Raw genomic sequence first — 10,158 nt, 5'->3', positions numbered from 1 at the left:
ATAAATAGCAATAAATAATGGGGGGGGGGGATACGCAAGGCCCAGGGATGTGCCGCAGCATCAACCCTCGGTGCTGGCAGCAGGGATGGGGGCAGCTGGGCTCACACTCTGCTCCCTGGCCCACACAAGGCACAGCGGGGTCCGGTGAAGCCCCCCCCCACCAGCTGCCACCCCACCGGGTTGGGCGGTGCAGGACTTGGGGGGCCCGTGTGGCAGGTCCCCTCCATCACTTCCCTGGCTCCGCTCGCTCCTTGTGCGACTCTGTCACCACCTGCTGCAGGGGGAGAAGGTGGGGGTCAGCCCCATGGTGGGGTCGGCCCCCCCAGGCAGGGCCCCCCCAGTCCTCACCTGCCCGTCCCGCGTCTCGATGGTTTTGATGAGCACCATCCTCCGTGCAGGGCTCTCCGCAGGCTGCGGCTCCAGCACTGGGGCACAGAGAGGCCATCAGGCGCCCACTCTGCTCCCCCGGGGTACGGTGGGTGTGAGGCCTCCCCGGGCAGGAGCACAGGGACCCACCTGCACCCCCGTGGGGTGTCTGCCCCAACCCCCAGTCCCCTCCTCACCTGAACTTCTCATGCTGAAGGAGGTGGCAGGGGGCAGGGGGACGGTGATCCTGGTGGGGGGAGAGGGGAGTGAGGGGGGGGTCTGGGGCTTCCGGGCATCGCTGGTGACCCTGACCCTTCCACACTATTGACCCACACCACAGTTAACCAGTGCCGGGCTGTGCCAAGCCGGTGGTGGGCTGTGCCCGTGGGCTGCCAGGCAGGTGGCCAGAGGAGCCGGCGGCTGCTCCCCCGCTATCGTGCCTTCCCCGGCCTTGCCCTTATCTCGGCAGCAAGAAGCTCCCGTGGGAACTCTTTGTTTGCCTGCAGAATCAGTGCCCAGAGCTGCCCCCGAGCAAGAAAATCCCGTAACAGCCGAGATGACCCAACGGCAGGGACCCTCTCCCCCGGCTGGACTCGGCACCTCAGCAGCGATGGGGACGTGAGGCTGCATGTGCCAGCCTCCCCTCGCGAGGCAGAGCAGCCTCACCGGCTTTCCTCGCCCTCCAGCAGCTTGCGGTATGTGGCGATCTCAATGTCCAGGGCCATCTTGACGTTAAGCAGGTCCTGGTACTCGCGCAGGTGCCGCGCCATTTCTTCCTTCATCTGCTGGATCTCCTGCTCCAGCCGCCCCACCACGTCCTGGTAGTTCCCGATCTCCTCGCCAAACTCATCCTCCATCTCCCGCATCTGCCGCTGCAGCGCCTCATTCTGCAGGGGCAGAAGGACCCATGTGGGGCCGGGGCGGGGGCCTGGTGCCTGTGCCGCCCCTGGACCCCCCCACCCCGGCTCTCACCATGCCCTTCAGCCCGTCCACCTCACAGGTGAGGCTCTGGATCTGCCGCCGGGACTCATTCATCTCCTGCTTGGCCAGCCGCAGCGCCTCGTGGTTGCGGTTGGCTGCGTCCGAGAGGTCGGCAAACTGCGGGGGCCAGAGGAGTCAGGGCTGCCAGGGTGCTCCGGCCCCCCCGCCGGTCCCCCCAGCCCCGGGTACCTTTGACTTGTACCACTCCTCAGCTTCCTGCAGGTTCTTCACGGCAATGCTCTCGTACTGGGTGCGGATCTCCCGCAGCGCGGCCGTCAGCTCCGGCTTGCAGACCTCCACCTCTGCCGGCACCGCCGGGCTGGGGGCACTCACCTCCAGGTCCCGCAGCTCCTGCGTGGGGATGTGGGCCGTCACACCATGGCACACGGACCTGACCCACTACCCCCGCCCCAGCCCCACCCAGGCCCCCCACCTCCTCATGCAGCTTCTTGAGGAAGCCAATCTCATCCATCAGCAGCTCAACCTTGCGCTCCAGCTCCAGGCGGGACAGTGTGGCATCATCCACATCCTGTGGGGAGAGGCCAGGCTGAGCTGTGGGGCAGCACAGAGGGGACAGACCCCCCCAGAACCGCCCTGGGAGGTGCAGGATGGGGAGCACATGGTGCACGGGGCACCGCTGGGGCCTTTGCACAAATGAGCAGCCGTGTCAGGCTGTGTGTAGGGCAGTGGCATCACCGGTGTGTGCTGCACGGGCGGGGGGACACAGGGAATGGGCACTGCATGGGGGGGACGGGCCCCCCAGCCCCCCCACCTTGCGGAACAGCACCAGGCTTTTCTCCGCATCCTCCCGCTTCTGCGTCTCGTTCTCCAGCCTGGGGAGAATAGGGGTGAAAAGAAGGCTGGGGGTGGGGTGCAGCCCCCCACCTCATGCCTCCTGCTGCCTGGGGCCCCCCACCCTGCCGCAGTCCCTGACACGTTGCAGGCATGCAGGGATGGAGGAGGAGGAAGATGAGACCCCCAAGTCTGAGCCACCGCCCTCAGCCGTGGGAAGGGGCAGCCCTGGGGTGTCCCTGTCCCTGCACAGCCAGGGCAGGACCAGCTCCACCCACAGGACCCCCAGATTCTGGGGATCGCCCCGGGCCCTGTCACACCACCCCGGGGCTGCAGGGCTGGGACCCCAGTGCAGCCCCCCCCCGGGCCCCTCACTGGGACATGCTCCTTCCCGGGGGTCCATCCCTGCCTCGCACCATCTCCCCCCAGAGCTCGTCCCAGTCCACGCCCAGTGCCCCCACCCCGCCATGCCCCTCCCAGTGCCCCTCCCTTCCGCAGAGCCCTGCTCTCCCAGTCCCCACCCTGGGTCCCTCCCCAGCGCCCCGCCCCTCCCAGTGCCCCCAGTGCATCTCCAGCGTGGACTGGGTGCATCCCCCCCCCGCCCAGTACACCCGGGGCACCCCCCACAGTTCCCTTCCCGGTGCACCCCCCGGGCCCCACCCCAACATCCCCGGTGCATCCCCCAGTCTCCAACACCCCAGCGTTTCCCGGTGCATCCCCCGGTTCCAGTCACCCTCACATCCCCTGGTACCTCCCCCATCCTCATCCCGGTGCGTCCCTCACCCCGGTGTCTCCTCGGAGCCTCATCCCGGTGCGTCCCCCGGGCCCCATCCCGGTGTATCCTTCATCCCGCTGCATCCTCGGGGTGTCACCCCGGTGCGTCCCCCGGGCCCCACCCCGGCGCATCCCTCATCCCGGTGCGTCCCTCATCCCGGTGCCTCCTCGGAGCCTCATCCGGTGCGTCCCCCGAGTCCCCGTCCCGGTGCGTCCCTCATCCCGGTGCAGCCCCCAGGCGCCCATCCCGGTGCGTCCCCCGTCCCCGCCGCCCACCCACCGCTGCTGCAGGGCCGCCAGGTCGGTGGCCAGCCCGTCTCGCTCGGCCTGGAGCCGGTCGCGGTCGCGGCCGAGGCGCTGCAGCCGCTCCCGCAGCCCCCGCAGCTCGCCCTGCACCAGCCCGGCGGTGCGGGGCGCGGTGGCGGCGGCGGCGCGGCCCAGGGCGGCTCGCAGGGCCCCGTTCTGCCGCTCCAGCGCCCGCACCCGCTCTAGGAAAGCGGCGAAGCGATCGTTCAGCGCCGCCAGCTCCTCCCGCTCCGCGCTCCGCGCCGCCGCCGCCGCCGCCAGCCGCCCCGGAGCCGCGGTGAGGGGCGGCGGCGGCGCCCCGAGGGCGCGGCGCAGGTTGGGGGCGCGACCGCCGCGGCTCATGGCGGTACCGGGAGGGCGGCGGCTGCCGGTACCGGCTGTTTATAGCGGGCAGCGGCTCCGCCCCACAGTGGGGACCCGGGGGTGCGGGCTCGAGGGGAGGGGTCTCCCGGCCGGGGGGGGAAGGACCGGGGACTGCGGGTGTCCCTTCGGGGGCGGGGAGAGGGGCCCGGAGTGGCCGGGGACTCCCACTCAGGCTGCGGGACAGGGGACTGCGGGGCGGGGGCTGCAGGCATTCTCCCCTTGGGAGTGGCCAGAGACCCCACTCGGGATGCGGGGCGGGGGCTGCGGGACAGGGGGCTGCAGGCATTCCCCCCTTGGGAGTGGCCGGAGACCCCACTCGGGATGCGGGGCGGGGGCTGCGGGACAGGGGGCTGCAGGCATTCCCCCCTTGGGAGTGGCCGGAGACCCCACTCGGGATGCGGGGCGGGGGCTGCGGGGCAGGGGACTGCAGGCATTCCCCCCTCGGGAGTGGCCGGAGACCCCACTCGGGATGCGGGGCGGGGGCTGCGGGACAGGGGGCTGCAGGCATTCCCCCCTCGGGAGTGGCCGGAGACCCCACTCGGGATGCGGGGCGGGGGCTGCGGGACAGGGGGCTGCAGGCATTTCCCCCTCGGGAGTGGCCGGGGACGCCACTTGGGATGCAGGGTAGGGGGCTGTCGGGTCCCCTCTCGGGGTGCAGGCAGCACCAGGGGTGGTGGGGAGAGGGGCCGGGGGTGCCCGGGGGACACAGACCCCCACCTTGGCAGGGGGAGAGGGGCTGGGCAGCACTTGCAGGGCTGCGTCTCCCCCTGCCAGGATGCAGGAGAGTGTCTGGGGGACCCCGTGGGGTGAAGGACAGTACCAGGGGGTGTGGGGTCCCCCCCAAATACCATGGGGAGAGGGGGTGCAGCCCCCTCACTAGGATGCCGAGAGGGGCTGGGGGCTGCAGGGTGGGCCCTATCCTCAAGTCCTGCTGCAGGGCTCAGCAAAGCCCAATCCCAGATGGGTCACATCCTGCCCACGGAGCTCAGCCCTGTGGAGTGGGCACCTGAGGCCCTGTCCATCACAGTCCCCAGGGAGGGGGGCCCCTATGTCCCCCCTTAGTTTGTAGGGACAGCGTGACTCGGCTCTGCTGGAGCTGCCATGCGCAGGGTACTGAGCTCTGGCCCCCCCAGACCCCCCCTTCCCAGGCAGCGAGGGCGGTGCTTCCCGGAAGGGGTCAGTGCCCTGCCCAGGGGCTGGGGTGGGGTGTCCCTCCCACCCAGGACCCCCCCCCCAGCTCTGCAGAGCACCGCACAGACCAGCCCCACGCCAGGAACAGCACAACACCACGTACAGCCCGTCTGCACCAGCCATGCCCAGGGCCCAATCCTGCCCACACACCCAGGGCCAGAGCACGTCTGCTGGGGCAGGCGAGGACAGCCCTGGCCCAGGGAGGGTGCTTGGGGCCCCCAACCTCCCTGGGGGCCCTTCCCAGGGGTCCTACCCATGTGATAATAATGCAGGGGGGGTAGGGGCTGGGAGTGGGGGAGTGGAGGCAGTGCAGCTCACAGCACAGGACTCAGCTAAGGGACCCCAGTCCCACGCGGCCCCCCCCAGTGCAACCCTTGTGCCAGCTGGCAGGAGGGCCGGGCAGCCAGCCCAGGCCAGCTCAGCTCAGCCAGGACCCCCCTTCTCCTCGGGAACATCCCCCCAGGTCACCCCGAGGCAGATCGTGATGAGACAATAAACCAGGCAAGAGTGAAAAGAGCAATTTAATGAACAGCACCACAGTGTAACTGGCAGAAGAGACAAGGCACTAGTATTCCTCCCCCTCCTCCTCCCCCTCCACACTGTCGGCCCCCACCTCCTCGTAATCCTTCTCCAGGGCAGCCATGTCCTCACGGGCCTCCGAGAACTCCCCCTCCTCCATGCCCTCCCCCACGTACCAGTGCACGAACGCCCGCTTGGCGTACATCAGATCGAACTTGTGGTCCAGGCGGGCCCAGGCCTCGGCGATGGCCGTCGTGTTGCTCAGCATGCACACGGCGCGCTGCACCTTGGCCAGGTCCCCCCCGGGCACCACCGTGGGCGGCTGGTAGTTGATGCCCACCTTGAAACCAGTCGGGCACCAGTCCACGAACTGGATGGTGCGCTTGGTCTTGATGGTGGCGATGGCGGCGTTGACATCCTTGGGCACCACGTCCCCGCGGTACAGCAGGCAGCAGGCCATGTACTTGCCGTGCCGCGGGTCGCACTTCACCATCTGGTTGGCCGGCTCGAAGCAGGCGTTGGTGATCTCCGCCACCGTCAGCTGCTCGTGGTAAGCCTTCTCGGCCGAGATGACGGGGGCGTAGGTGGCCAGCGGGAAGTGGATGCGGGGGTACGGCACCAGGTTGGTCTGGAACTCCGTCAGGTCGACATTCAGAGCCCCGTCGAAGCGCAGGGAGGCCGTGATGGAGGACACGATCTGGCTGATGAGGCGGTTGAGGTTGGTGTAGGTGGGCCTCTCGATGTCCAGGTTGCGGCGGCAGATGTCATAGATGGCCTCGTTGTCCACCATGAAGGCGCAGTCGGAGTGCTCCAGGGTGGTGTGGGTGGTGAGGATGGAGTTGTAGGGCTCCACCACAGCCGTGGAGACCTGCGGGGCCGGGTAGATGGAGAACTCCAGCTTGGACTTCTTGCCATAGTCGACGGAGAGGCGCTCCATGAGCAGGGAGGTGAAGCCGGAGCCGGTGCCACCCCCGAAGCTGTGGAAGACCAGGAAGCCCTGCAGCCCTGTGCACTGGTCAGCCTGTTGGAAGAGTCCCCAGCGGGGCCCGGAGCAGGTCAGCCATGGCTTCGCACCCTCGGTCTCCCCACGATGGGTGCAGCAGGAGCCACCCGTCCCATGCCAGCCTGTGGGCAGCCAGCTCAGCCTTTGATGTGCCAGGAGCTCCCCGAGCAGAGCCAGCGGCACAGCAGGTCCAGCCAGCCCCGGCGCCAGACCCAGCGTGGGAACCAGAGGTTCAAAGAGCTCGGGCAGCCACACCAGCCAAACCAGTGCTGCGCCAGCACCCAAACCAGGGCTGTGCCGTCCCCCTCTACCCAGGCGTGGGGCTTCCCATCCTCCTCCCCGTTCCCGGCTGGGACAGGGCGCTGCTGCCCCTGGGGCAGGCGTGTCCCCTGAGGGCACCGGGGACAGCCCAGACCTGTTGCCCACACCCCAGGGCAGCCCCACCTTCTGCCCCCAAGTGCTGATGGGGCTAGAAGGCCCTGCTGATCACCTCCCCAGGGACACTGGCTTCCCTTGGGCCCCCGACACCCCCAGGGACAGACCCAGCTGGTGAGACCCCATAGGATGCTCACCAGCTTGCGGATGCGGTCGAGGACCAGGTCGATGATCTCCTTCCCGATGGTGTAGTGCCCACGGGCGTAGTTGTTGGCCGCATCCTCCTTGCCCGTGATCAGCTGCTCGGGGTGGAAGAGCTGCCGGTACGTCCCCGTGCGCACCTCGTCTGCGGGGAGAGCCCGCGCGCCCCGTTAGCGCCCATTAGCGCCGGGCATCCCGTTAACACCCGCCGCCCCGCAGCCCCCCACCCCACCGCGCTCACCGATCACCGTGGGCTCCAGGTCCACGAAGACGGCCCGGGGCACGTGCTTGCCGGCCCCCGTCTCGCTGAAGAAGGTGTTGAAGGAGTCGTCCCCGCCGCCGATGGTCTTGTCGCTGGGCATCTGCCCGTCGGGCTGGATGCCGTGCTCCAGGCAGTACAGCTCCCAGCAGGCATTGCCGATCTGCACGCCCGCTTGGCCCACGTGGATGGAGATGCACTCGCGCTGCGGGGGCACGGAGGGGGATCGGTTGGGGGGCAGCTCCCACCCAAACACCCGTTGGAGGTGTTCACCCCCTCCACTGCCCCAGAGCTAGAGTTAGGACTCCCCAGGGTTATTCCCAGTCCCCACCACCCAAGGCCTGCACTGGAACAGGGGCAACTTTAGCCCCCTCCCCACAACACTGCCCATCACACCCCTCCTTTTAGAGTGCACCCAGGCCCCATGGAAAGGGGAACCCCCCCTTTTCTCCATCAGCCCTTGAACCACTTCCAGGCTGTCCCAGCCATGCCACCAGCCCCCACAGCACCAGCCCTGACCCACAGGGATGGGCCCAAGGCCAGCAGCCCCCCAACTTGGGACAAGAGCAAACTCCAGGGACCAGGAAGGCTTTCCCCGTCCCGGCCGCTGCTGGTTGTGCCCGGGCCGGTGTGAGAGCGGCAGCTGCCCCCGCCATCACCCCACGCTGCTGTGACTCACTTCCACGCGTGCTCCTGGCGTGGGGCGCTCCCTGTCCCCAGGGAGAGGGCGGCAGTGGGGTCCCCCAGCACCCCCACACCCCCTCAGGGCAGGCTCCCCTCCTGGCTCAGGAAGGAACATGTCCAGGACCTGCATGTGAGCCCGGGCCATGCACCGCACCCCAGTATGTCCCCCTGCAGAGGGGCAGGGGGCCTGGGGGTGGGAGCACCCAGGCCAGTGAGCCCCAGACGGGGGGGCCCAGAGCTCCGTTTCCCCCACGGGCACACAGGGCCCCGTGTGCCCCCGCCTCAGGGCCTGCAAATACTCGGCAGCCCCACGAGGTGTCCCGGACACACAGGGAACCTTCACCCCACCAGCCCCGCAAGCTGCCCTGGACACGGCGGGAACCCGGCACCCCCCCATCCCCACGCACTGCCCCGGGGGTCCCACGCGTGTCCCCACGCCCCGGCCCTCACCATGGCCGCTCACTGCCCGAACTGTTACGGAGCTGCTGAGGAGGGAGGCGAGGGGTACCCGGCGGGGCCCCCCCGTGATATATCCCGGGGGCGGGGCCTCGAGGAGGGCGGGGCGCGATGGGCGGAGCCACAGATTTACCGCGCCCCTCCGGGACAACGCAGTCCCGCCGGCCACACCCGCGCCGCCGACCGCACCCTCTCCGCCCCGCCTCGATTCCGATTGGCCGGTTCGAAAGCCGGCGAGGTTGCGTAGCAGGTGACGTCGTCAGAGTGGAATGCGGAGAGCGGGGGGCGGGGCGAGGGGCGGGGCGCTGGAGCAGGAGGGGCGGGGCGTGTTATGGGGCAGCAGGGGTCGCGGGGCATCGGGGGTGGCAGGACTGGGGGGCTTTGGAGGGGCTTTAGGGGCGGGGGGGCGGGCCGTGTGCGGTATTAGGGTCCGGGGGCTCAGCCGGGGGCCGGAGGGGTCTCTGCACCCCCCGGCCACAGCCCCAGGTCCCAGGGCCAGCCTGGGCTGGGGACCACGGGGGTCCCGCCGGCCCCGCTCCCTGTCCCGTTCCCGTGGGAAGCCCCGCGGGCTCCCGCCGCGCCGGCTCCTGCGCCCGGCCGCCGCCAGCCCCGGGGCGGCTCCGCGGGGGAACCCACGCAGGGGCAGTTCCTGTGGGGCAGGACGGACGGGGCGGGGGGGGTGGCACCCCACGCTCACACGGGGAGCAGCGCTCCGTCCCGCCCTGGGGCCCCCCCCCCGGGCTGGGTTAAGCGTGGGGTGGGGGGCGCATTCCCAGGGCCAAAGACGGGTCTGGGGGGACAGCGTGGGAACACGGGCAGCCTCAGAGACCCCCACGCTGGGCTTCAAACCCCACCCCTGCAGTGGGGTCACTCCCTTGGTGTGTGTGTGTCCCCGGGCAAAGAGACCCTGTCCCCATGCGGGGCTGGTCTGCGGAGAGCCGAGGGTGGGGGCACCAGGACGTCCCTGGAGACCAACCATGGCGATGCTCCCCCCCCAGGCCCGATCCTGGCACAGCTGAGAGCTGCGTGTCCCTGGGGGCCACCATGTCCCCCTGTGCACCTCTGGGATCCCTGTCCCCCCCCGCCCAAGGCTGCACCCGGCCCCCACTGCACAGTGCCCTGCACAACAGCTCAGCCGGGGCCCCCAGGACTCCCCTGGGCACCCCCAGTGTCCCCCCACTCCCTGGGCACCCCCGGTGTCCCCCCCACTTCCCGGACACACTGGTGTCCCCCCAATCCCTGGGCATCCCCGGTGTCCCCCCCACTCCCTAGGCAGCCCCGTGTCCCCCCACTCCCTGGGCACCCCCGGTGTCCCCCCACTCCCCAGACACACCGTTGTCCCCCCACTCCCTGGGCACACCCTCGGTGCTGGTGGCCAGTGTCCCTGCGACACCCACTCTTTGAGCCACCGAAGCCACCGGAGCCTGCCGAGCCCCCACCACCCCAGCTCCAGGGCCCTGCTGGGGGTCAGAGGCTGCTTTGGGGGGCCAGGCAGAGCGGGGACCCTCCCCCCAGCAGCGGGGTCTCTCCCGCCTCACCCCCGCCGCCGCCGCCCCCGCCCCGCTCCTTTATTGCAGGCTTTGCCGCAATGCGGTGCTGCCCCGCGAGCGCCTAACGATGCTGCAGCCCCCTCCCCACGGGCAGCATGGCCGCAGCCCCCTGCACCCCGCAATGGCCTCCCCTGCACCCTGTCCTGCCCCATGTGTCCCCCCACCATCCCCCGTGTCCCCTGTCCCCCCTCCCTGGGGCTGAGCCTCCCTTTTGTTGTGGTTCCCGCAGCACCGGGAGGGAGCGGGGGCTGCGGTGGGCGGGGCACGGGGCATCCAGGCTGCGGGGGTACGCGGCGACCCCCTGCGCTCCCTCCCATGGGGATGGGGTCACCCGCTGC

General features: G+C 70.2%; 2 protein-coding genes across 2 annotated transcripts; both read right to left on the bottom strand.

Annotated features, from left to right (window-relative positions):
- Positions 1-3,561, bottom strand: PRPH (peripherin). The gene is made up of 9 exons (XM_075075559.1): positions 3,194-3,561; positions 2,120-2,180; positions 1,781-1,876; positions 1,537-1,698; positions 1,339-1,464; positions 1,033-1,253; positions 564-613; positions 349-425; positions 1-274 (listed from the first exon to the last, which is right to left on the bottom strand). Exons 1-9 carry the CDS (start codon positions 3,559-3,561, stop codon positions 227-229), a joined length of 1,209 nt encoding a protein of 402 aa, XP_074931660.1. The 3' UTR covers positions 1-226.
- A 1,721-nt stretch (positions 3,562-5,282) lies between these two features.
- LOC142048727 (tubulin alpha-1C chain) lies at positions 5,283-8,308 on the bottom strand. The gene is made up of 4 exons (XM_075075893.1): positions 8,265-8,308; positions 7,113-7,335; positions 6,868-7,016; positions 5,283-6,313 (listed from the first exon to the last, which is right to left on the bottom strand). The coding sequence occupies exons 1-4, from the start codon at positions 8,265-8,267 to the stop codon at positions 5,339-5,341; spliced, it is 1,350 nt and encodes a 449-aa protein (XP_074931994.1). The 5' UTR covers positions 8,268-8,308; the 3' UTR covers positions 5,283-5,338.
- Positions 8,309-10,158: the final 1,850 nt, after the last annotated feature.

Source organism: Phalacrocorax aristotelis, chromosome 26 (genome assembly GCF_949628215.1).
Source record: "Phalacrocorax aristotelis chromosome 26, bGulAri2.1, whole genome shotgun sequence".
NCBI lineage: Eukaryota > Metazoa > Chordata > Aves > Suliformes > Phalacrocoracidae > Phalacrocorax > Phalacrocorax aristotelis.
This window is presented reverse-complemented; position numbering and strand designations above follow the sequence as displayed.

Coding starts and splice junctions, on each gene's coding strand:
- PRPH (XM_075075559.1), bottom strand. CDS start 3,561: ATGAGCCGCGGCGGTCGCGCCCCCAACCTGCGCCGCGCCCTCGGGGCG. Junction 614..1,032: donor CTGGAGGGCGAGGAAAGCCG/GTGAGGCTGCTC, acceptor TCCCCCCACCAG/GATCACCGTCCCCCTGCCCC. Junction 426..563: donor CTTCAGCATGAGAAGTTCAG/GTGAGGAGGGGA, acceptor TCTGTGCCCCAG/TGCTGGAGCCGCAGCCTGCG.
- LOC142048727 (XM_075075893.1), bottom strand. Junction 7,017..7,112: donor CCTGGAGCCCACGGTGATCG/GTGAGCGCGGTG, acceptor CTCTCCCCGCAG/ACGAGGTGCGCACGGGGACG. Junction 6,314..6,867: donor TCGACCGCATCCGCAAGCTG/GTGAGCATCCTA, acceptor CTCTTCCAACAG/GCTGACCAGTGCACAGGGCT.